At 43.7% G+C, this 25,717-nt stretch overlaps 2 protein-coding genes across 14 annotated transcripts in view; one reads left to right on the top strand and one right to left on the bottom strand.

Moving 5' to 3' along the window:
• SCAI (suppressor of cancer cell invasion) overlaps positions 1-23,411 on the bottom strand; it is a 49,036-nt gene extending 25,625 nt beyond the window's left edge. For 2 of the 13 annotated variants that reach the window (XM_055801808.1, XM_055801797.1), the window contains exons 1-5: positions 22,925-23,024; positions 22,683-22,727; positions 13,629-13,690; positions 9,292-9,393; positions 7,470-7,601 (exon numbers count right to left, since the gene is read on the bottom strand). In XM_055801808.1, the coding sequence (XP_055657783.1) occupies positions 7,470-7,601; positions 9,292-9,393; positions 13,629-13,690; positions 22,683-22,727; positions 22,925-22,927 (344 nt within the window). In that variant the 5' untranslated portion in view covers positions 22,928-23,024. Of the gene's footprint in view, positions 1-7,469; positions 7,602-9,291; positions 9,876-9,909; positions 10,093-10,574; positions 13,599-13,628; positions 13,691-18,112; positions 19,625-22,682; positions 22,728-22,874; positions 23,032-23,387 lie in introns of those variants that run through there. The other 11 variants (XM_055801843.1, XM_055801816.1, XM_055801821.1 and 8 more) reach the window with 11 other exon arrangements.
• A 188-nt stretch (positions 23,412-23,599) lies between these two features.
• Positions 23,600-25,472, top strand: RPL35 (ribosomal protein L35). The gene is made up of 4 exons (XM_055801897.1): positions 23,600-23,727; positions 23,977-24,113; positions 24,493-24,574; positions 25,252-25,472. The coding sequence occupies exons 1-4, from the start codon at positions 23,725-23,727 to the stop codon at positions 25,399-25,401; spliced, it is 372 nt and encodes a 123-aa protein (XP_055657872.1). The 5' UTR covers positions 23,600-23,724; the 3' UTR covers positions 25,402-25,472.
• Positions 25,473-25,717: the final 245 nt, after the last annotated feature.

The raw sequence follows: 25,717 nt of genomic DNA, 5'->3' as shown, positions 1-25,717 counted from the left end.
TAGGGAGCAGATTTCAGTCAGCCCAGCGTGACAGCAGCGTATTTGTGTCAGTGTCAGAATAGCTTTGCTCAGAATTGACTGAAATGCTTTAGAACTGCCTGCACCCAGAACTACAAGCACAGTGATTCCTGTAGTTTCTCAAAACTTGTTGTTACTGGAATCTGCAAGGGAATCCTGTTTAGCCTGTAGGAAGTACATATATCAAGATCTGACCATAGTATCCCTGAAAGCACGCCACAAGCCAGACAGCATATTAATTTAAGATATATACAAGAAAATACTGCATATGCATATATATGAGAAAGAAGTATGTATTGGGGAGAGGAAGAAATTCTTCAGTGCTGTCTCCTAATTATCGCTTCCAACTTTCAGCCAAATTCTCTAGGCACTTTTCAAATGCAAAAGGATTGAAGTTATCAGTGTTAGTAATAAGTCCCATGCATTTTGCAAATCTTCCAAGTGATTGCCTACATTTAATCACTGGGGACACAGACAGCTAATGTCTTAAACTGCCTGAGCGAGCCCTGCAGGTTCCATACAAAGAAAGGACAATGCTGCAACATCAAACTGAAGGTGTGCAGCTTAACCATAAGCGACTGAAGGTGTGCAGCTTAACCATAAGCTTTTGAAGTAAAACTTTCCCTACTAAGACAGTAACACAACCCTCAAATGCAAGAACAGCAGAATTATTCCAGTTTTTCTAGTGTCCACTGCCAGTCAATCTCCACAATCTTTAGTGTCCTACCCGAGAGGGCTTGTCCAGCTGCAGACGGACAATCCCCCCCTGCACAGACCCTAACGAAAGGCTGACTCTCCCTCCGCAAAAGATTCAACAAGATGGGTCCTGTCCAACAGCTTCCACACAGGTGGACATTCACTTCTAAGTTATGAAACATGTGTGTATTTATATGGTATTCATTATGAACATGTGACACACTGTACACATGATCCTGTTCTCTTCAGACATGCCTGGGATTCTGGAATGCCTACTCCAACATGCGGAATGGTAGCAGATGGAAGCAGTGCTCTCCATGAGCAAGTTAACATGACTCAAGTGACTAGATACATGCAAAAACATTGGTATTTATGAGCAAATACATTCTAAAGGGCAAAAAGGAATCCATGGTCTCTTAATCTCTGTAAACATGCCTTTATCAAGGCCCCTCAATATTAACAGGTTCTCAACAGCACCAGGAGAACAGGCCTACAAATAATGAGTCCAAATAGGAAATGACCATGTTCCTACATGCATTTTTCAACAGGTGACTGAAAACATCTTAATGCCTTGCTAAAAGAGAAGTAATTTTATGGTTATATGCACAGAAAGCTAAATAAGACTCTTAAAACATCATATGAAAGAAAAAACCCAAACACCCTACCAAAGAGCAAGCAGTATAATCTAATGGAAATTCGTTCATTTAAACTGATAATATTTCTTGTTACTCATTAAGGAAGTAATCTTTTTGAGTAGATGAGGCTGTTCATTGCATTTCAGAAACAGACCCTGTAACATTGTACATAAATTGGCTGTCCAAGTGTCACCAGGTCAAGCAAGCATATGGATGCCCACAGATAACATTCACTGGGTCAGGTTACATCATCACCACATTTGTCACCCTCTAACTCCTAGTGACATGTCAGAACCTGAGACCTTCTGTTTTCTTCCTATCAGTCTCCAGTGCTATAAGGCGAGTTAGTCAATCCAGTTCAGTTCCACTTTCCTACCTCCACGCTGTCATGTATCTCCTTCCACCTCCACCCCACAACTATGATGTAGTCTTAAGGATTTTAGCTTTAAAAGTTTGTGCTCTCAATCCTAACAGAAGGCTGTCACCTGGGAGTTACTTGAATGTTGGAATAAATGCAACAGAAGACCAAAAATGCTTAGTCTCACTGAGCACATTGCCTAAAAATCTATGCTGAAGCTGATTCAAAGGAGGTATACAACTCTACAAGTGGAACAGCTTTTTTAAGACAGCATAATCTTTCATTTGATTCAAGAATGATTTCTTCAGGGAATGACCTCTCAAATCACTGCGCTGGTTAACGTATCATCCAATACCTCAGTCTTCAGCAGACGGAAAAGCAGCTTATTTTGTTTCCAAGCCCAGGAGGTCAAGACTGAGGCAAACACCACCTTTTGGAAACCTTGCCATGCCTTCTGGAGGAGTAAGACAAGCAAAGCAGTACACTACGATTTCCACAGCAGCGTACTGGCGCACTTCTGCTAACTGTAATTGCTTTAACAGCACCCTAGGTAGAAAAGGAAATTAATATTCCTTTGCCCATCAGCCAACTGTACTTCCCACGCAGCTTGAAGGGACCTAGCTTAGTTACTACATGTAGAATGAATCTGTTACCAGCTATGACTTATCAGCCTAGAAAACCCTTCCAGTACTTGCTGCTGCTATTCTACAAAGATGCCAAGGAATCTGGGCAGGATTTTACAGGGGGTGGGGAGTCCCATCACACTTGCAACTGGCTGCTCAACATCTTGGAACATACTTTGGTGTAGTGAGGGTTAGACAGGAGTATAAACATGTGCTTCAGGGCACCAACATCTTCATCCAAATATAGCTTCATACTAACACATGTGAATTTAAATAATTTACTGCAAAAATAATTCACTACTTTCTATCGTTGTAACAGATGTATACATTTTAGGTAAGCAAAAGTTAAGAAACTGTCCAAATATGTGCATAAGATATATTGCAGGCTTTGATATAGCAAGAGGTAGTGGATATGCCAATTAAATTTAATACAAGTTTCAACATTAAAAAAAAATAATCAAAAGTGAATACAAAACAACACTAAAACTGCTCATTAAAAAAAAATTAAAAAAAAAAAAAAAAAAATCAGTGTTCCCTAGCACTAACTCAAAGAATGACTGAATTAGCAAGTTGACTCAAAGAATCCTAGCAGTAGTAAATTGGGCTTTCTAGGCCAAGTTGCTTAGGACATTTGAACAAAGGTCTGACATAAGGAAACAAGAAAACATACCCTTCTTCTCTCAAGCACCGAGAAGTAGGTGTGTCCACAAATTAAGAAATAGGCAGGTAACTACTCGCTGATCATGGTTATGCATATATCCCTCATCAGTAAGTTAACAGGCTCTTTATACCTCATCTGTCATCTTGCCTCATGCACCTGTCACCCCCCTCGATTCTGTACCTTCCTCTGTACAAGCCTAAGCATTCCTGTAAAGCCGAGTTCAGCTCACCAGGCTGCATTAGTTTTGAATATATAAAAATTAGTGGCATTTTTAAAAGCCTCTGTTAGCGCAGTGTACACGTGCTTGGCTGCTGCTGTCCACAGTCACTGCTGGGTGTCCACATGTATGTTTCTCAAATAGCATGCTCGCCTAATTGCAGCTGGCATAGCTGCACAATACCATGTGATTCCTCGGCTCCCCAGGGAACAGAAAAGATCTCCATGGAAACAGACAGTAGCACTTGTTCTTTTGATAGTATTCTGACATGGCTGTAATAAAACTTCATTTATGACAATACATTACCATGGTTTCACCACAGATTTCTGCAGACAAGAGCTGCCATTGCTGCCATCCATTTACTGTTTTGTGTTCTGAATGTCATGCATGTTGCTCCCATGTATCAAGAAATTTTGCTGTGAGAAAATGGATGCATAAGCAAAAGAGGACACAGTGCAGTTTGGTTTGGGCTTTTTTTATTCGGACCAGAGGATTTCATTATTTGGTGAGGAACAGCCCAAAAGAATACTAAGGACTCAGCTGATTGCAGAGTAGATTAATAACAGAGCTCCTCCCACTGAAGGAGACAGGGAATATATGATCCAGAAGCAATTACACACCCAACTTGAGAGCAAAAGACCTATGTTACAGCAAGACATTTTGCTACTCCCAAATCTACAGAAGGATACTAAAGCAGCACAGAAAGCCAACAGCCTCAGTTTCCTCCGGGGTGTGCCTGGCTGAGGATGCTGGGTACAAAACGGGCCCTGGAAGGGGTACTCGCTCATGCTGTTACTGGTGGTGATCAGCTTTATAGGAGGGAGAAGGTGGCAGCAAGAAGGAATCCAGATACTTTGATTTAGGACAATTCCATCCAGACAAGGAAGACAGTTACACACTTCATTACAATAGCCTCCAACAACAAGCAGAAACTGTTCCCAATTTCTTGGCTTTTAAAACATTCCAAAGTGGACATGAAGACACAAACTCAGATGTTCTAAAAGGATGGGTTTCTCACATGGCACACAGAGGACTTGTTCCCTTGCCACACTAGAGTGGCTGGTGGATAAATTCCACGGACAGTCCAGAGTTTTAACCAATTCTTGCTGTATAGTCTCAGCAAAAACCAGCCCTACTTATGTGTCATAATTAATTTCCTGTCAGTAGTTCATTTCAGCCACGCTGTTGGCAGAAGCTGGGCAATATTGGCCGAAAACCAATTAAAGGTGCTGAGGTTTGTTTGGCCAGCACCACACGGAAGTTGTCACATGGGGACAACTTCCAGAGACATAAAGATGTTGAGAAACTCCTACAGACTCAGCAGTACACTTCAAAAAGGAAGGTTACAATAACTGCAACTTTAACATTCAGAGCTTTAAATACATTCACAGTTTTGACAGGTGATAAAAAAAGACAATTTCCTTTTATGTTCATAGCCTTGTAGTAATTACAGGGTCCTGTTCCCAGAACCTAAGCAGCAGTGGGACAACAGCACCGTGGCATAGCTTCCCCATCGCTTCTCCTAAACCACCAAGACAGTAAGCACACCAGTAGCACTCGAGTAACTTGCCTTCCTGATGCAGTCAGTGTGAGAAGCCAGTGCCTCCCCAGTACCAGACAGAGTACGTTGCAGGGTACTACTGCAGCATTACCTGAAGGTAACAGGGTCCTGTTGTTTCTAAATCAGCATCAGCAGCATGGAAAAAAACTAAGAGGTTCAACCTGCATCTTACTAGAAGTCTACAAAATGAATGGTTAAACACTATCACCTCTTTCCGTGAAAGGACAGTGATTCTTGCAGCCTGCACAATGAACAAGACCTTATAATCTGAGAAAGTATGATAAATGTGGAAAGACTTTTCATTTCTTAAAGTTTCAAGCTTCTCTGTGATGCTGAACACATTTAAGCACTTTTGAATATTAGAAAGAAAATAATAAGTGGTAACAGTACACCATGAAAAACTGCTTCCTAACACGCTCCCTCTTTGCAGCCTTTTTCCATGAAAAAAGCAAGTGGGAGCTGGGAAAGGAAAGAAGAGAGCAATTGGAACATACTTCATTAACAGTTGTTTCTAACTTACAGCTCAGGGTGTTCAAAAAGGGAGTACAGACACTAGAAAGACAACCTCCCCAATAAGTTATTCTAGCAGACATGGCCACAAAAGGATGGTATCACTGGTAGTGCGAGCATGAAGTATACTTTGGAGCAGCAACCTTGGCAGATCATCATATGTTTTCCTCAAATGCTGTATTTGGCATCTGTATTGGGAAGAGAGGAAGGAAATGCTACTGAAACAAAGACGTGGCAGGCTGAGCCCTTGCATTTTTGGCAGAAGCAACAGCTAAGCAGCTGCCAACACAGCTATAGGCTCAGTTCCCTGTAGCTGAAGTGCCCAGAGGAGGTTTCAGGAAATCATTGCTCTCCTCTCCCTCCCCCATCACTTCTTTTCCATGAAACTTGGTAGGGACAAGAGCATGGCATAAAACAGCAGCAAAGACCATCATCTCAGAACAGAAGGCAGGCATGCATCAAATGCATTTATTATGCTAGACGGAAAAAGCAAACAACTGGACTAAGAATTAGGATACTTGCCAAGTCATTTCCAGGTGAGCTACCCAGAAGAAAACAAGCACTAACAGAGGAGATACTTGAAAATTATAATGCTGCTTTATACAATCATTATGCCCATAACAATCACAGGCCTTGTAGGTGAAAGAGTGGTCAAGTTCAGTGCAAGAAGCAACTACATTAATTGTACCAAGTAAGGACAGAGGCAGGCCCCCTTTCTGGTACATTCTTATTTTCACACAGTAGAGCCAGCTGCTGAAGCCCATCTCTCTATTTTTATTACCCAAATTTAATCCAAAGGTATTTTCCATTTTCTTTTCATCTAGCTGGATAAGAATGTTTCTTTTTTGCAGAATACCATGGATGTACACAGAAACTACATCTCTCATCTGGAAATCCGCTACAAGTACTAACTCCCTCCATGGCCAAAGGACAAACCAGAATGGCTGTAGGTACTCTGCCATCTCTGGGATCTGAACTTAAACACCACGCATCCAGACATGAACTCTGTTAATTTGTACTCTTCGGTGACTCAGGACAAAATTTCAAGCAACCTGTATCAGAAAGCCAGTGTAATGGCATATATGGTCCTGGAAATCCTGGCCTCAAGATTCTGGTCTTTTTGCTTCAAACTCTGTTTCATGGGGTGTCAAATGCAATCACCAAGAACTCCTTGTCTCTACTGCCCATTTACCATTCAGATTTTGGAGCACAAAATGTTTGTTTTGGATTTGGTAATCAACTTCTAAAGCACATGAAAGGATTATCAATAGCAGGGGGCAGAGGAATTAAAAACATCTTTGCTAACCATCTGTGTTTGAATAACAGCAAGCTATATGGGCCCAAACATAGAGTATTACTCAGAGACCAGGAAGAGGCTGAACTGCCAACAAGATGAGCTAAAACCCATGTTGCTTAAGAGACTCTACAGCAAACCTTACAAATAAAACAGCTCTTGAATACGTAATCTTTAACTCAGCCTATATTGACATAAACAGGATGCCTATATCACTGTCCAAACATGAACTATTTTCCTTGAACTCCCCTTACTCTTATTCCCCTTATTATTGGTGCTGCTAGAACAGCTAGACTTTCTAGATGTTATTGCAGATGCTTTGTAGATAAATGCAGATTTCACCTTTCTTTACAGTTCGAGTTAAGCATGTTTCACCAGACACATACAGGCTATGGTTTGGATGTTTCCTAAATTTCTTCTCCAAAGTATTCCCTCCCCGCTTTTTTCCCACCTAGGTCAATCCTTTTCATCCCTTTTTTTGGTTGGGTTTTTTTTGGTACAGAGACTGTGGGGTTTTGGACTTGCATGCCATTGACTGTACACAGCCGCACTAAGTCTTTAATTGCATACTTTGTAACACTCCAGTACAAATTCCATCAATTTAACAGAATTTCCAACTTCTAGTTTACTGTTAACTGACACGACAGAGATGTTTAGCTCGCCCTTCTCACACTTCCTTCCCTACTGTCTCAGAAGAAATGCATGAACATCTATTCCTGCAGACATTCTTACATACATGGTCCAAAACCACCCATACATAGCTTTATCATCTCCTAAACAAATTTATTGGGTTTGAGTTCGAAACGTTAGTTGTACAACTGACTTCAGCATCACTCACATACTAAAGTGTATGTTCCAATGCTTTTCTGAAGGAATACTGTCAAAAATGCACTAACCTTAAGCCATTGAATAGCTGTTTAGATTTATCCAATAAGTAGCAAAAGTCTGTCACTGTTTTCCTCTCTGCTTGAGGAATATCATCTTCAGCTCCTCCTGATGACATGATTTCTTTTAGGGCAAACTCAGTCCTATGAAGAAGAAAATAGCCACATTACTCAAAAATTGAGGGCTACTATGAACTGATCCAGATTAGATGCATGTACGGTTCCATGGGGATGGCAACAAAGAGCATGCAATTCTCCCACAGGTAACTCTTCTCAAGACTCATTAAAAGTAACAGCTGAGAATCAAAGCATTAGACTAATTATTGCACAATGCACTAGTTAAAACAAAGCAAAATTAAAAATAAAAGTGGCACAAGAGTCATTAAATAAAATAACTTGGAGGACTATCTTCACAAACACAAAACTGCCAACAAAAGGACTGTAACACAAACAGTACTTGGGTTTCATACTTGGACAAAGAAACCTCTAAATTTGCCTTTCTGCAGAGGTGTTTATCCTGCAGCCATATTTAGAGAGACTAGCCTCAGTTCCATTTACATTTCATTTTCTTCTGTAACTACTGAAGACTGTAGCTCACTAGTTCCTAATGCTAAAATATAGCAATTTTAGACAGAATGCTAAAAAATACCCTGCTTCTTTACCGCTTCCTCATGACTGTTTAATTCCATGGCTTGCACTGCCCACAATTATACCTGCAGATCTATTTTTACTGTTCATAGGAGCAAAATGTCATATTGTGCAGTAATCAGCTGAACAAAAACCGAAGATATAATGTGGATAATACAAGTATTCAATAAGTAAGGGAATATGAAAGCCTATAAAGGCAGAGTGGCTTTTAAAAGCTTACTTAAACATACGTAGATATAAAGTTATCCTTTTGATCATCCTAAGGCAAGCTACAGATTTATCGGCAGCAGCAACAAAACATGTTCTCTCTGAAAATGGCTGCCAGTTTAGCTCTTCTGTGCTCTAGAAGAATTTTAGTGGAAGATAAACACACCTCTAACTGGGCAAATGCAGAGCTTTTACTTTCAGCAACTTCTCTACCCTGGTAAGCACTTTTGTTAAGCAACAAGTTTCCATCTGTGCAGAAACTCTGTTTGAATGCTATTTGCACAAATAATTACCTATAAGTCCCAATTCAAGCCAGGCATTGGCAAAGGCTAATCCCTACAGTCACCGGGAAGTACCCAGAAGCATCTTTCATCAATGGTCACAAAAAACCTTCACAATAACCAAATACTTTCCTGAACAAACGCTGCATGCCTACCGCAGAAGGAATTGGCAGTTCACACACACCCATCACCACCACCTTTTGGGGATAAATTAGTGAGCATCTCCTGCCAACCAAGCAGTTTCATGATTTCCCCGTTTAGACAAGATAGCAGCACACATTCACTTGTCTTTTACACACCCACGTGACAGTGCACTAGAGTATTAGTGCAAGGACATGGGGTGCACTGCACAAACTATTGTTGAAGCCTTCCAGGAAAAGGTAGGAAGTATCTATGTATTGTCAGGTAACTGCAGTATGGGTGCCAGACAGTGAAAGAGAGTTCAGAAGACACCACTCAGATGTCAAAAGCTGTTGGCGTGAGCCTAGCAAGCAGGACGTGAGTATTGTGAGGACCAGCCTGTGTCTGCAATCCCTAAGCATTTACACACAGCATGAAACAAACAACACTGAATACTTAAAAGCACCAATGTATGAAAAGCACCAATGTATGAAATCGAAGTGAACAGTGACAGCTAAAAAGCAGATGTCAGAGGTAGCCAGGAGGTGATTCAGGAATTTCGGGAAGAGGGACAATACCCCAGGTCCTGTGTGCTCCGCAGCAAGGGTGACCTAAATCCTGCGGCGAGGCCCTCTGATTCTGCAGCACTCCACTGTGGTAGACCAGGCACTCTAGAGCAGCTTCAGATACATTTTCAAAAATTGAAGAGCTTGCTTAAATTGCAAAGTATATCTCATACAGTCTGTATATAATTTTATTAATTTAATGGTAAAGCCAATTTTATTTTCTGCTACCCTCAAGTTATACTACCCACCTCCCCCAACCACTGCCAACATTGGCCAACTGAATCTGTGTTAGCCCTGGCCCAGGCAAGCAAAAACAACTGCAGTTCTCACGCTGAGGGAGTCCACTAGACCCACTGTGAAGACGGCCATTTATGCAATCAATAAAAGATATGCTAGAAAATCCATTGCCTGCCAACCTGAAAGGTATCAGAAAACAGGAAAAATACTTGTTGCAAAGAAAGGAGATAAAAAAATTCTTTCAGGTTATAGACAATTAAGGTGTATTTTGAAAGCCTACTCCAAGCCCAGCCAATTCTTAAATATTTAGCGTAATACTAGTTTGCGGAAAGTGAGAAAACTGAGAGGGAAAAAAAGAAAAGAAAAAGAAAAGAAAAAAAAAAGATATATTACCAAACTCAAAACAAAATATTGGAGAGTATTCTGTATGGTCAGCCTCCCAATACAGCTGTTGGCACATGGGTTTGGACCTACTACTGAAGCAAAGGGCAAAAGAACCTTTTCTGCTCATGGAAAGAAACTGCCAAAAGCAGAGAGACAACCTGTCTTCTTATCAGAGACTGCTGATGAAGGAACCTAGGAAACAAACCACATTTAAGCGCATTCTGACACTGCATAGAGACCTGAAAAATTAGCGTACCCTGGAGACGCTCCACCAGCACATTCAGTTTTTCCTTTATTCGCAGGTTCAGAAATGAAAAAAATGATTGTTGCAATCAAGCCACACAGATGGTATTAAGGCAACCAGTAGCCTGAGTTTAGGCTAAAATGTGGTATTATATAGCCAAGCTGAGGAGTAGGAGGCAGAGACTTGGATGAAGCAGCATGCAAGAGGAGCACACTTAAAAGAATAGTCAGGGATTTACTTTTTGAAAAAGAGGAAATGTAGTTAAGTCTCAGTCACTCGAACTTCTCTCCATAAGAGAATCCCTACTGGTAAAACAGACCATTCCACATAGAAGACATAAAACTACAGTACCTGCAAGATTACATCATCACTGTACAACTGAGTAAGCTGAAATCTTAAAACACACATACACCAACATGTGTATACATACATCAAAGCTTCAGCTTTTATTGCTTTAGAGATCAAAACATAAATGTCTGATCAAGTTCCACTTCAGTGAAGTTGCCACAAGCACCAAAAGCAGAGACCTAAAGAAAAAAAAAATCCAACCAAAACAAACCACAAAACTAAAAAAACCACAAAAAGTGAAGTAGCAGAAACACAGATATGAAAGGAAGGAATAACCCTGTGTCCTCTAAAATGAGTTCTTAAAAAAAAAGTTCAGGTTCATTTGCAAGAAGGAACCTTGGGTTTTATGTATAGAGGACCTGCCTGCCTTACAACAATAGAAGACTTCTGATACAACTGTATGTCACGTGAACTTAGCAAAGACAATAAAAACTAGATTGTGTTGAAAAATTCAACAGTTCCAATGCATATTATTACCCCAACATCTGATATTATTTAAGCAGGTGACGACCATCGCAAACATGGAATGTGCTCAGTGTTCCATGGAAGATTATCGTTGTAAAGCACTATTACCTATCATGACCAAAACAGTGGTTTAAAACAAAGACGTGTACTTAGATCATTATGGTACTACACCTCAAACTTTGCATGTGTGTGATGGCAAAATTTTCCCAGAACTTCTGCTAAAACTTCTAAATTTATTCCCAATTTTAACTTCCATTACAACCAGTACTCAGCAATAGGATGTTGATACAAAAAGACTGAAATACAGCTAATAGTAGTAAACTAAAAAAACTGATAACAATAGTTGCTGCTGTGAAAACATCCTTACCATTCAGCACTCCAAATATGCCTTCGACCCAGTTCTAATCTGGATTGCCGTATGTATTTCATATCATATAAAAGAAAGACTTCCATGTTAGATGTGGAATAAAACATTCAGTGCATACTTTCATCAGCATGCTTTGAATTACACATTTAATGCTTACGCTAGAACGACCTTTGAACAGAACTCTGAGTAACTCAAAAAACTCTGTCCTGGATCATGGTCTGAAAATTTTATCTACCAGCTTTTCAGGCATGCTTAGCCTTACTTCATTGTTTGCCAAACACTTTGATGGTATTCCTCTCACTCAACCTGAAGCACTTAAACAGTAAGACAGATGCAAAAATTAATCTCATTTTCTACTGATGCTTCTAGAGGGAGAGAGGTGACCATAAGACACTTGAACAGAATGAATGGAGAAGATTCTGGGTGCTTATGAAAAGCTACTCCATTAGTACATAATAAATTAAACGCAGAAGCCTCAATATGCCCTCTTTGTTTCTGGGTTATTTCTTAATAAAACAGCTAAATCACAGTTAAAAGTAGAATGAAATGAAACCTTAGTTACCCAGACAGTTATGAAACCATCTCTGTTCTTAATGACCTGAAGATGCAAGCACAATTGCCTCTGGGATAGAATGGATGCAACAGACATAACACCTCCAGGATGACAGAACAGGTATGCTCCAAATAATCCACTTTGGACAGCGACAATGCATGAGATGAAGTTCCACTCTCTTGCAGGATAATTAAAGGCATGTTCTGGCTCTGCCACATATTACACTCAGAAAACAGGAGCACTTCTAAACTATCCAGTGTATTTACACATGTACACAGTACTGTGGAAAGTCCTACTGAAAAATCTTTAAAGGTTACACTTTTAACTGTAAGCATGAGTCCTGCTCAGAATGGACTGGGTCCTTACTCACTACATGTCAAATGTATCTTTGTGATGATTATAAAATAACACCATACAGAAAATACATTATAAAATATTCAGACTGAATCACATCATGGGCAAACAGTTTTCCTTCTAGGAAAAAATAACCAGGAAAAGAAATAAGGGTTTCAACCAAGAAAGAAATAAAAGCAGCAAAGAATTAAGTGAGGTAGTAATAAGCATGACAGTTTCCTTCTGTGAGGTATCTTTAGAAAAGCTGCCAGAACGTAATTCTTCCACAGAGCTCAAATTCAAAGAAGCATTTTCGTTACAGACATGTGACAGCCGCTGCTGCAATTTAAACCCTGGTTTCACTCAGCCACAGCACATGCCTGAATATGAAGGAAAGATGGGAAGATAGAAAGAAAAGGACAACAGGAGACGTTAAATTATAGGTGAAGCTGGCTCTTCCAGCTGACTGAGAAGGAAAATAAAATTAGCTCCCTCATGCACTGGTTTTGGCTTATTATGCTCCGGAGGGGGTGGTATTTGGTGCTGTACAAAGGAAGAACTACTATCACGAGCAGCTCAGGAAAGGAGGAGGTCTTCCCTGCACTAAAGACGGTGTTGTAATGCAGCAGCATTACAGAGAGGAGAAAGAATTATTATTAGAAACAGCAAGTGGGCACAGCAAAGGGAGGAATATAGCTACTGACATCGCCCTTTCCTTGGGGACTACTGAGCTGCAAATGAAAAATATAAATAAAATGCAACCAGCAGTACATCCACATGTGGACCTCTCCTCTTTGAAAGCAACCCCACACATCTGTGCTCCTCTTCTGCAGACAGTTCTCCCAGTTTTGACAGCCCAGCTATACCAGAAGTATTACCTACTTAATTTTTTGTTCTTGTGTTTGAAGATGCTTTTTGTTTTCTTTCATGCAAATGAAACTATTGAACTGTTTTGCATGACAATTTTTCTTCTGTTTTCTGAAGCAGCTCATGTTAAAAAATGATCTCCAGAGCCTGCAAAAGGTGATACTGAAACATTCGTTTAAAAGACTGTTAAAATAAGTCAGAAAATGGTGACTTCCAGCAGAACTTATTATTCTCTCAAAGATTCTGCCAACTCCTCAGGCCATACAAGGCAGAAAAATTGTGCTAGCCAAGCTCTGCACTTCGCCTGCCAGGTTCTTTCCAACACAGTCTCTCTGAATGTACAATTCCAGGTTTGCTTAGTACAATACATTAATAGATTTAGCAAATTCATCTCATTGCAGCACCCAGCACAGAAGAACTTACAGGCACCCCAGAAGATGGCAAGACTATGCAAAGCAGTTGGAATTGAAAGGCAGCAGGAGGAGGGGTATGGGAAACGGATGAAAGTTTCATGATGCTAGCCAGTATTTTTAAAGTTATGTGTCACTTACATCACACACGTTTCCACTTCCCTGTGGTTTGCCGTCTTTTGGCTAAGGTTTTCCAGGCTCAGCTGGAAGGGAAAAAAGAGTGCTGAAGTCAACAGTATGCACTTCCTACTGGTCCTATACTGGGACTCGGGCTTGCTAAGCGAGACACGCTTTGTGAACGGTGAAGGAATACTCTGGTTCAAGGAAATCAAGCTGACAATGAAAGTCAAGCATAGATATGTTAAATAACCGTATTACACACACACCTTGGCCAGACTTTATCACTTAGCCAGGATCACTATAATCTGCTGCCTGGTAGAAGAGGGTGGTCACAACATCACACCTGACACTTACAAGGAAGTAAAACCTTGCTCCACTGAATGGTTAGTGATACTGTAACTGCATGGCATACTGTACAGGCAGAAAGAAGTTAGGAGTGTATAAACACTGTTGAGTAAGGACAGGTAGAATTAGGAGCAGTTTCCTAGAGCTGCACAGCAGAGTTGGCTGGACATGGCACCTTGACTTCCACTTGTACAATCTGACCTTTTTTAACCCCACTGCTTCAGCTCAGTTGTGGAATCTTGAGTGTCTCCTGCCTTCCAACCAGACAGCCTCATCTCATGAGTACTTAGAGGATAAAAGCTGTGAGTACCTATTAGTGGTTTATCTACTTCACCTAAATGGTCAATTGAAAGAACAACTCTCTCCTCACTAGAGCATCAGCATTATACTTAAAACTATCATCTTACATGACTAGAGGCAAACAATCTCACTACAAAGACTGGTACCTTACCAAGGAAACTGGAGACCATACTACTGAACACAAGCAGTATGGAGTTCAGATACTTCACATATGTGATATACAACCTGTCTTTCATACTTCAAGAGAATTTAATCTTAAATTTTTAGACATTTGTATTTTAAACTATCACTTCCAGAAAAAAAATGTATGATTTTGTAAGTATAAGCATGAGCACATATTTCAGAAGCAACTCTTCCAAAAATCAGAACACATCGCTTGTCGTGTCATTAACAGGTGACTTCACACACCTTACAAATACTTATCTCCATGGCATTGCAGCATTCCAAAGATAAAGTTTGGATGTGAAACCTTCACACTATGCACAGGAACAAATTCATTACAATGCAGAGAACTGATCAATGTGACCCAGTGAAGCTTCTTGGCTAAAATTAGAATGAGAATCTGTATTTTATTGCAGGCTCCAGCTGTTTCAATCATTGAGTCTTCAGCCCTGTCCTTTAAATAACCCGTACATAACCTTCTGAACAGGACAGCAGATGCAAATCTAACAGGACAATCCAGGACGGTTAATGTTGGGGATGGGGACAGAAGGGAGAGGAAAAGCGTTCTCTGTTTTTGGAAGAAATGTTCCTGGTTGTTTTCACCCACCCACCTGAAGACAGCAAACTGCAAACCAAGCAGTGAACTAGGATGGGCTGACTGTATTGATTAACCTTTAGCCTGGGAATCAGAATTTTCTGTGACAAGATGTAATACAGAACAGTAAACTGCCATATCAACTACAAGTCCTAAACTCTCGCTGTTCTGGAGTTTCATTGCTTGCATCAAATACAATTGGCTTGGCGTTTACAGTTGAGGTTCTGATTAAAATTAAAATTCTGGAGTCGAGCAGGAAGTATGTGCTTAGACAACTGAACTAATGATAAGGGTAAGTGATAACTGCATCCCGAATCACAGTTTCACGGGCAGTTTTACCATCTTAATCAGGAACTCACAACACAGAAATATAAACTCTGTTTTTCAAATGCTTCCCACGCCTTACTTAGAGATGCAAGTGGTAACCAAAAAGCAAAGCAAACACACTTTCCACATCTATCTTGTTGGTAGTTTCCCTAGACTAAGACATTATTAGAACTGCTCTCCACAGAAACCAGTGGTGCAAAACACATTCCAATCTATCAGGATTTTAAAGGTCTCAAACCTTGAGTCAAAGAGACCAGTTCTCACTCTTCATTCTGACACATCTCCCACAGCATCATTGCCAAAAGGAAACATGATATAAAGCCAGATGCCCAGTTGGTATGTATTTCTTACCTGCAAATTAATAACGTAACTATAACTAAGCTCTTGATCATTCATACCCAAAGTCTGGAACCATCACGTCTCAAATCTCGACCAAGAAACATCTGATCTTACCTTCATCAAGCAGGATATCTACCTTTGCTCTCTACTTGCCTCTCCTTCTACAGACTGGCATATTCGCCTCTCCCGTCTTCTTTCAAAGCTATACTGAATGTTTTGGGAAAACCATCTGTGCGTTTCCCTATAATCTGCTCAGAGTGCTAGTCCTGACAGAGCCTCAGACAACACAAAATTAATTAGAACCCAAATTCATTCCTCTCACCAGAATACCTAATTTTCCATGGAGAGCCACTGTCCTGAAGTTTCTACAACATCACTCCCTTCTACTCAAGCAACGCTGAAATAAATAAATAACATCCCCTTCATACACACAGGCACGCACTGAAAGCTTCAGACTGCTGGAGTCAGTACTTCAGAGGCAACAGCAAGGAGTAGTTATACATCTGACCATTTTTTTATGGGGAGGAAAAAAAAATGGATGTATTTATTATTGCAAGGTTTTTAGTAGAAGCTGGAACCAAATACAGACATTTCTCATCCCCGACCACTGTTCACCTCAGGGCATGTCTGCACTGCAGTGGCTGCAGCTCTTCCAGACCTACCAAGCTCCTTTCACAGGCGCTCGCTTAGACACTGCGGGAAGCATCTGCGCGCAGGCTGAGACTACACCAGGACCCCTGGCAGGGTGTGCAGTCCTGGAGGACAGCAACAGCCAGGTCTAGCTTAAAGAACAACTCAAGTGTTTCTGTACCAGCTATGCTCACTGCTGTATAAACACGCACACAGAATACACAATGAAAAGGACTTGGGCAGAGCCCAGGCTTTGGAGACTTTTTTTGTTTGAACACCACAATAAAAAGAAACTTAAAATATAACTTCAGTAAGAGAAGCAAGTAGCTATTTTATTTAGCCGATAACCCCGGTCAAATCGTGTTCTCTCTGCCTGGATGTTTGCTTATTTCAAAAGGGCACTAAGGAGAAATGCAGCCTGAACTAGAGGGTGAAAAACTTCTATTTTGTAAACAAATTGCAGTGCGGCTGACTGAAAATCACCTGCAAATGCAACTAGTTCTACTCCCGTTGGGAATTCGCCAAGGAAGTATTTTTCCTACTAAAATACACCATTATTACAGATAACTTGCAGAAGCTGTAATCTCTCTAATGATTAAGCAACAGGGAAGACATTTAAAAATAATAATAAAAACATACAAACCCAACTGAGCCTGTGACACCAGCCCACACACTTGTGCACAAGCAGTCATCCTCTCTTTTACAGTGAGAGGAAGCCTGGTCCCACACCGACCTGCATGTGGCCCTGTTGATCTTTCCCTACCCATCACCATAACCCCAGCTCTCCCACACAGCAAAAAGAACTGCTTCAACTCTCCCAGGGCTCCACACATGCCGAGGGGCTGGCCAGATGCCTCCTACAAAGTATAACAACTCTATTCTGTCTGTCCTTCCCTTTCATAGATGCACTAAACACGTCACTCTCCTTCAACTTCCTTTGAGTTTTGTGAAGACTGCTTGCTATACAATCTTCAGGACCTTTCCCCTTACAGCAACACCAGTTACATCAGACAAGCGACTTAAAAGCTGCTTGGAGAAGAAAAAAAGAGGAAGCCTCAGTGTGCAATTGCATAAATTTTATTTCCTAAAAAGGGGAAAGAAGAGGGAAGGGGATATACAAGAAAACAAGATAAAAACATGCATGCAATTCTCCAGATGCACACTGCTGTAGCAAGTGGAAGTCACAGACAGCAGGCACATGCAGTTATACAAGAATTTTATTTTTTTACTGCAAACTGAAAGTTTAATACTTTCACATAAACATGTAGTTAATTTCTCAGCATATCAGAATACCAGAAGATCTGCAAACACTGTCTCATATTAAGACCTCAGAGTTAACGTGAGCTGCCACCTCTGCAATACCTTGGACACCTCGACAGGAAGAGTCTCAAGGCTTCTGCAGGGAAGCAGCCAACACCACCAATTCGACTCCGTTTCAAGTCAAATCAGTTTGAATATCCAGCACGCAGTGTCAATCCTACTATTTTAGCTTCAAATAAGTGCTTATTCTATAGAATCAGACTTTTCATTATTATTATTTTTTGCACATCTTCAAAAATCCTTTTATTGCTTAAAGCATACCTGTCTGTATCCAGAACTGCAGCTTTGGCACCTCTTCTTGCAGAACATCACGGATCTGCTCATTATCATACCACGGAAACAGAGCATTGTCCCTTCATGCCTTCTACACTGAGATCATCTAAGCCACACCTTTCCAGCAGACCCTCTACATTCACTATAGGCAGACTCACTTTAAATACAAGAGACACAATATCACCATGGGACACATGTGGCCTTTTTCAATTACCTTCATAAGACAAAACTTTTGCTTCTCTTCTTTATGTTTCTGCCACTGGCAATTTGTTCCACCTTTGTCCATTCTGTGCCCTCTGTGATCCCTCTTTCACCGCAGTTCGTGACCTTTTGTGTATAGGATGAACAAAGGGCAAAGGCTAAAAATGTCATCACAGTTGGGCCTCTGCTCTTCTTACCGACTTAACTAGTTTGCTACTAAAAATGAGCTGAAGCTCAAAGTCAGACCAAAGCAGAGTTTCTGGGTCGTCGCAGTCCAGGAATCCCCAGAAGATGGTTCAGAAGCAACATGGGAGAGGATGCAAGTGTTTCATCCAAATTCAAATCATGAATCTGTAGTGGTGCCTGCACACCACCTACATGGTACTTAGTAGTCATTTGCATTGTATGAAAGAGCAATAGAAAAAAGAACATCAGACTAGCCTACTCTTGGCAGGGGTGGGAGGGGAAGAAGGAAGATAGAAAAACACTATCAGCTGTGGCAGGCTGATCTGTGTGTATTTACATTTCACAAGCTAAACTATTTAGTGGTTTATTTACACACAATGTTCTTGGAGCAGCTAAAATGCCAGTTGTGTTTTATGTTGATTTTGTGGCAAAGCACACAAGCCACAAAAATCATAGGAGGAGTCTGCAAATGAGATATGAACCTCATACATCTGGAAAAGCATGCAAGCCACTGAGAGAAGGGAGATAGATTTTGGAAGCACAGGCACAACAAGGATTGAAATCCACTAGTTATGACAAGCCACCAAAATACAACCCAGGGACTCAAAAGCAACAATCAAGTAACAACACAACAGCTCACGCTGCAGGGATCGTACATCCCAGTATACCTCTCATAGCCAAGCCAACCTACAGCAAGGCATACCGGGGCCTCAGGTCTCTCTGGGCTGCCCCTCCATGTTAGAGCGAGGAGGGAATTACAGTCAGCTCCATTTTATGCACATTTGATGGCAAGACGCCAACACAACTGTTGACTGAGCCAAATCTGGGCCCCCTTGAACTAAGCCATCACCTAAAGCAGGGCGGAAAAGCACATGCCTCTCACATCTTGAGCAGCCAAGTTCCTGAAAAGCATCTGAGTTACAAGATGGATTTTTTTTCTTTCTTTCTTTCCTCAGAAAACAACTGATGTTTTAACTCTTTGATGTACACTCATTAATTCAAAACTGAATGGTTGCTAGACAACATACCTTGATGCTTATGTGACAGAGAGACTTCTTTCTAGAAAATCAAATTATTTACTAGATGGCCCAAATGGCAGTTCAGGCCAGCGGCCAATCTGAAGGGCAGTTATCACACTCTGCATCTTGTCAGCATTCTCAGCCAAGGTGTCAATGGCTGCTTTCCAACAGGAACCTTACTCTGACAAAAGAGTGAAGTGCAAGCTAGAGAAAGATTTTTAATCTGCTCAGTTCACTTCTTCCCTCCAAACTGGCATTTGGTGGTAAGCTGCCAGCAAGCTTGGGAACTGCACAGAGAGTGTCATCACTCTGGGAATTCACCCTCCTGAGCAGGAATTACTCCTGGACCATTCCTCTGCCACACAGCAGAGAAATCCCTCTGCTGACTTCTCCTTTAATTATATTTTAAAAACTCCGCTTCTAGCCTGTGTTCCATTATAATAATAGCAATAATTAAAAATACTTCAAACGATGAGTCCTCTAAACCTGCTGTTCCATCCAGGCTTTTTGGCATCACACACTTCCTTTCTTGACTGACATCCTCAGGGAACCAGACTGATGGTTATTCTATCCTATTCCTGTTGCAGGACTGTACTGCGTTCTTTCAGCACATGTAAACTGCTAGGTAATATTTGTGTTGGCAACTAACTTACATACTTTATAGAAAGACCTCTATTTGACCCTCCATGCAGCTCCCACACACAATTTGGTCCATTCCTTTAAACCATTTCCTTCTGCTAGAGCACATACCCCGTTCCATACCTCTGTTTCTAGACTTTTTAAAAACTACATATTCAGGACAGAGCTTATGTGCTTAAAGACAACAACCTGGCTACAAAAGCCAAGGCTGCAGAACGTTCTTATGCAAGAATACCAAAGAAAATTATCATAGAACTTTGCGTGTACAGGTCCTGTTTTTTTACAGAAGTTGCTCCAACTGAACATTTCTATGAAAAAAAAACACCTACGAAAAGTTCTGCAAAAAAAAGACATCAACACACAGATTTCCATGATAAGACTCTGATAGCTGTATCATGCACTGAGGGGGGTGGCGAGGGGGAGTTGGTGGTTTTTTGTTGTTTTGTTTGGTTTTTTTTTAAATACTGTTAAATTTCAGCTATTTAGGCAGTAATATCACCTCAGAATAGACTTTCGCACCATAACTCTTCCTTCCTTGCCCAAAGCACACCATGCAGAATAAAAGATAAGCCAACTAACGTGTCCAGATGATCAAATGAATACTCATTACCCATTCACACCACATCAGTTTATCAACAACTCTATTTAAAGCCCACAGAGCTAAACCAGAATAAAATTGATTAAAAAAGAGGCAAAATCTGACCGGCACACACCAGGGCAAGCGCAGCTGCAGTGTGAGCAAAGGACTGTGCAGTCACATCATGTGACAGGCGTGGCGCTGGCAGCAGAGGAGGGAGAGCTACAGCCCCCGTCCTCCCACCTGTGTAAATCTATGCCTTCAGTGCAACGTTATGGACAACACAATTTCAGTGCAGAACTGACTCGGGTTATAAGCTTCTCAATGTTTTGAATTGTTATTCTCCATTTTTACTTCCCTCCACCAAATAAAATAGTAACACAGAAATGGCTAACAATACAGGCAAGCTATGCATTCCTTCCACCACTAAGCACTTTCCGCATTCGATCACTTGTAGATCTAGTTTCTCAACTGAGCATGGTGAACATAGAACATGGTGCTGCTGTCTGTATCATTCTTACACGCAGAGCTTAGCTCAGCTAGTCATCCTGATGATAAAATCTTCCAGTGTTTGTAAGGGACGTGGATTGCCAATTGAATTTTGGGCTGTATTGTACCTATATTTCAAGATAAAACAATGATTGCAATCTCCTCTGTAGCACAGCAAAATATTTCTCTCCATATAGTTTCTATGAATGTTTTTTATACTTTCTGGAGCAAAGAATCTGGCCATCACATTTGTGTATTATTCTGGCTGCCCAGAATGATTGGAGAATTATGCTCTTTGCTTCTAATTAAGTGACTCATTATTTCTTTCATGTAACAAACTGTGATCGTTTATCGAAACATCTTTGGAGAGACTGACTTATCTGATTTGAAAACATAGCATCTTTTTCTACTAACATGACCTGCAGTCAGGTGTCATGCCTCTTAATTGCTTCCTCAACAGTCTGAGCAAGGGAAGTTACAACTGTTATGCAACAGGGTTCACACAAGGTAAGAAGATGCACCAGGCAGTAACCACATCTGCAAACTTCCACAGCAAGACCCATACCAGGATGATCTTCTACACTTTCCAAAGGCTGCTATTAACACCACAGCTTTGCTGCTTGCAGGAATGGTGTGAGAGCATACACATGCTGGGAGACTCACTTATACTAGCATTTTAGTCATCCTATGGTCCATCAGTGCTGCTCTACATTAGCTTAGACAAAACACTGAGAATTATGGATTGCGTTTGGATAGCTTTCGCAAAATCCAGCGATTTTTCATATTAAGGGATCCATTTTGCAGGTTGGAGGACTAGAACGGCTTAGCCTAGAGACAGCCTAAGCACAGAAGTTTGGAGCCTGGCTGTTGAATTACAGAAGTGCAACTCAAACTTGACAAAAGCAGGTCCCATTCCATAGTGAGAGATTAGACCCAGACTCTGAAAACCTGCAGCTTTGATTCTGAATGTTTTAACTGGGGCAGCCTTTGGTTATTGACATTTTTATACCCAATAACAGGCAAGAAACCTCGGGGGGATGACTATGTAACAATCATTCAGCTTCAATCCCCAAGGGCATTTCACATCACCTATTGTCCAAAGCATTTCTCAGAGGAAACAAGAATTTGGCAAGAGGGAGCTGCCAAGATAGAAGTTTCAAATCAGGACAAGTCCATGATGATTCTGTCAAACCCGCAATTTGAATATCCAGCACTGCACGAACAGCTCTTGTAAAATCCAGCAATATTTCATGCAAAAGGATTCATTTGCTGATGCGGAAAAGCAGCTACCTGTCAGAGGTGTGCAGGACACCGACGGCCTGCCCAGCGGGGGCAGGCAGGGTGGCGAGAGGGGATATAACGTGACGAATGGAGAAGTTAATGAAGAGGGGGCCGTCTCCGCAATTACTGCGGTTACGTTGCGAATCCAGGCCTAAGCAGAAGACGTGTCACATCGTGTCTCCTCTTCTCCGTTAGCAGCTAAGACGGCGGCGAGCGTTGCTCCGCACGCCCGGGCCTCGGCACCCCCGCGCCGCTGCCCCCCACCACGGCGCGGGGCCCCGGCCCCCGGCGCGGCTGCGGCCACCGCCGGGAGAAGCCCGCCGCCGGGGGATGCTCCGCGCCGCCCCGGCCGCCCCCGCCCGCACCTGCCACGCCGCTCGCCGCCGCCTTACCTGGGCTTGCGCTTGCGGCACGGCTTCTCCGCTGGGCCGGGAGCTCTGCGGGGGCGAGACAGCGGTGAGGGGCGCGCCGCCGCCGGGCCTGCCCCGAGCCGCCCGCAGCCGCCGCCGCCGCTCCCGCCCGCCCCGCGCCGCCGCCCCGCCCGCGCCCCGCACCCGCCCTAGCCGCCGCTCCGCCCCCCGCACCTGGAGGCCAGGCCGGTGCGGGGCAGGCGCTGCCGGGCGGCCCCTCTCACCATCCGCGCCGCCTCCGCCAACTCCCGGGCAAAGCCGCCAGCGCCGCCGCGGCGAAGGCTCCGGCTGCGCGGAGCGCGGCTGCCGCCTCGCGCTAGTCTGGGCCGGCCTTACCCCGCCCCCTCCCGCTCCTATTGGGGGAGCGCCTACACTGACGGCGAGGCGGCCTTCTGATTGGCGGCGCGGACCGTCAGTCGGGAGCCCCCCGCCCTCCCGCGCGGGGCCGGTGAGGCACGGCGCGGCTGCCTGGATACGGCTGGAGGCGGCGTGCTGCGGCGCCACCGTGCGGAGGCCTGTCCCGCCGCGCAGGGCCCGGCCCGCCCGCCTGCCCCCTCCCTCCCGCCTGCCTGCTCCCTCCCGCCGGCCCTCCGGCCACCTGGGCGCACGGCCCTGCCCCGCTCCGCGGCCGCTGCCACCCCCGCCCGCCGTCACGTTCCCACCGCTGCCAGGGTAAGAGTGCCGCGCCTCGGCCAGGGCGAGAACACCGGCTCCGCTCTGACAGGGCTGTGGCGGCTGGAAGAGCGCGGAGCGGCGCGCAGCAGTACCAGCCGCCGCCTCCCGAGGGGCCGCAGCCCCAGTGCCCCGGGGCCGGCGGCGCTGCCTCGCCACCTCCCACCGCCTCCCGCCTTCCCTGTCAGCACCCGCGGCCGCTACCACGGCGCTGCCCACGGGGGGCGCCGCAGCGCACAGGCCGCTCCCCCCGCCCGGCCGTGGATTGGTAGGCTCCGGCCGGCAGCGCCTCCGCCCCCCGCCCTGCCCGGCTTCCGGCCCTTCCGGCCCGCGCCGCGCCGCCGCCACCATCATGGTGAGCGGCTCTGCGCCCGCCCCGCTGCGATCCGGCGGCATCCGCGGGGCCACCGGGCCGCCGGCCCTGGCACCAAGACGCTGGCCCTGGCATTAGGCCCGCCGCGCCGCTGGCGCGTGCCGTCGACCTGGCGCCGCCGTCGAGGCGCCGTGGGGGGGATGCGGGCGGCGGGAGGCCCGGGGAAGGCCGCTGCCGGGCGGGGGGGTGCGGGGCCGGGAGCGGGCCTGACGAGCTGTCCGCCGCCTGCAGGCCAAGATCAAGGCCCGAGACCTGCGGGGGAAGAAGAAGGAGGAGCTGCTGAAGCAGCTGGACGATCTGAAGGTGGAGCTGTCGCAGCTTCGCGTGGCCAAGGTGACCGGTGGGGCCGCCTCCAAGCTCTCCAAGATGTAAGTGGGGCCCAGCCCGGCGGCGAGGCTGGGCCCGAGGGGGGGACGGGGGCGGCGGAGGAGCCTGCCCGGGCCTGAGCCCCGCACCGGGCGGGGGTGCTCGGTCCTGCGGGGGGGCCGCGGCGCGCTGCCTCTCAGTGGTTGTCTCGCACTAGAAAAAAGTTAAAACCGATACGGAAGAGGAATAACTTTGTATGCGTGGGGATGGGTGGTGTATCTCCGCTCAGAGATGTGAAGCTGGATGCGGCGGGAGCCGTCAGTGTTTTGCTGCAGCGTGGTGCGGTGTCAGTTACTGGGCTGTAGCATGTACGCGCCATGTGTACACTGGGTGGTAAATCCAGGAGGCTCGTCTTTCCGTGTGTTCTTGTTGTTTCTGCAGACGTGTGGTTCGTAAATCCATTGCCAGAGTCTTAACTGTTATCAATCAGACCCAGAAGGAGAACTTGAGGAAGTTTTACAAGGTAAGTGCAAACATCTTGCATAGTGGTCTTTTTTTCTCTTTAGTTCCTTCCTACAAACTATGTATTTGAAAAATGTTGTAGGTTGTTTCTTAAAAGCTTAGAACACAAGAAGAAAGCTCTTATTTATATTCAGTTTTAAAGTTTTCTAGTTGTGGTTCCTTTTTAAATGTTACTGCAAGACTACCCTGAATTCTGTAAGCTCAGCGTGAATCTGCTTTTGCCAGGAGAGCTTTGTGCTGCGCTGCATTGCTTCTCTGAAGATGCAGTTTCCAGAACTGCCAATACTCCTAAATTTTAATCATGTTGGAAGTGACCAAAGAAGTCTTTATCTCAATAAGTTTCTGTAATTTTTAGAGTATTACTTCTTGGGGGTTGAATTGCATAAATAGGGGGGAAAAGAGCTTTTCAGAAGGTATTGGATAACTGGGACTCTTAATCTTAAGTATGACTTAAACTTGAGTCAAAGCTACTACAACTGGTACAAAAGTTAGAAGCGACTCCATGTTTCCTAGTGGAGAGTTCTCTTGAACTTCTAGGCTGTAACAATAGTCCCAATAAAAAGAAGCTGAAAACGCTGCTGGTGATGTTCTTACAGGCAGTTGCTCTCTATGAGCTCGTGCACCTAAGGGGTATGTTGCAGTCTCTCCAACTCAACTGTTGTGTATTTTTGCAAACAGGGCAAAAAGTATAAGCCTCTTGATCTGCGGCCGAAGAAGACTCGTGCCATGCGACGCAGATTAAATAAGCATGAAGAAAATCTGAAGACCAAAAAACAGCAGCGAAAAGAACGTTTGTACCCTATGCGAAAATATGCCATCAAGGCATAAAACTGCAATATGCCGAAAATTCTTAATTATATTGGCTGAGTATGTCTCATTAAATAGAATTTTGTTTGGAAGCTGTCACTGTTGGGTTGTTTTTTAGCGGTGGGATAAAGAAGTCATCAACTTTATGAGGAGAAATCAGGATTCACAAAGTTTATTTGAACTTCTGTTGCTAATGAAAATACTAAACTTGCAGTTTAAGATTGGTTTCCTTTTTGAAGAACAGGCAAATGAGTACAGATCCGTGGAGCTGGTTCAGCTTAACATGTGAAAAGTGTTTTAACTTGAGATTGATTTAAAATGGAAAACTGTACACATA

This window comes from Falco peregrinus, chromosome 1 (genome assembly GCF_023634155.1).
Source record: "Falco peregrinus isolate bFalPer1 chromosome 1, bFalPer1.pri, whole genome shotgun sequence".
Taxonomy (NCBI): Eukaryota; Metazoa; Chordata; class Aves; order Falconiformes; family Falconidae; genus Falco; species Falco peregrinus.
Note: the sequence above shows the minus strand (reverse complement) of the source record. Positions and strands in the feature narration are given on the sequence as shown.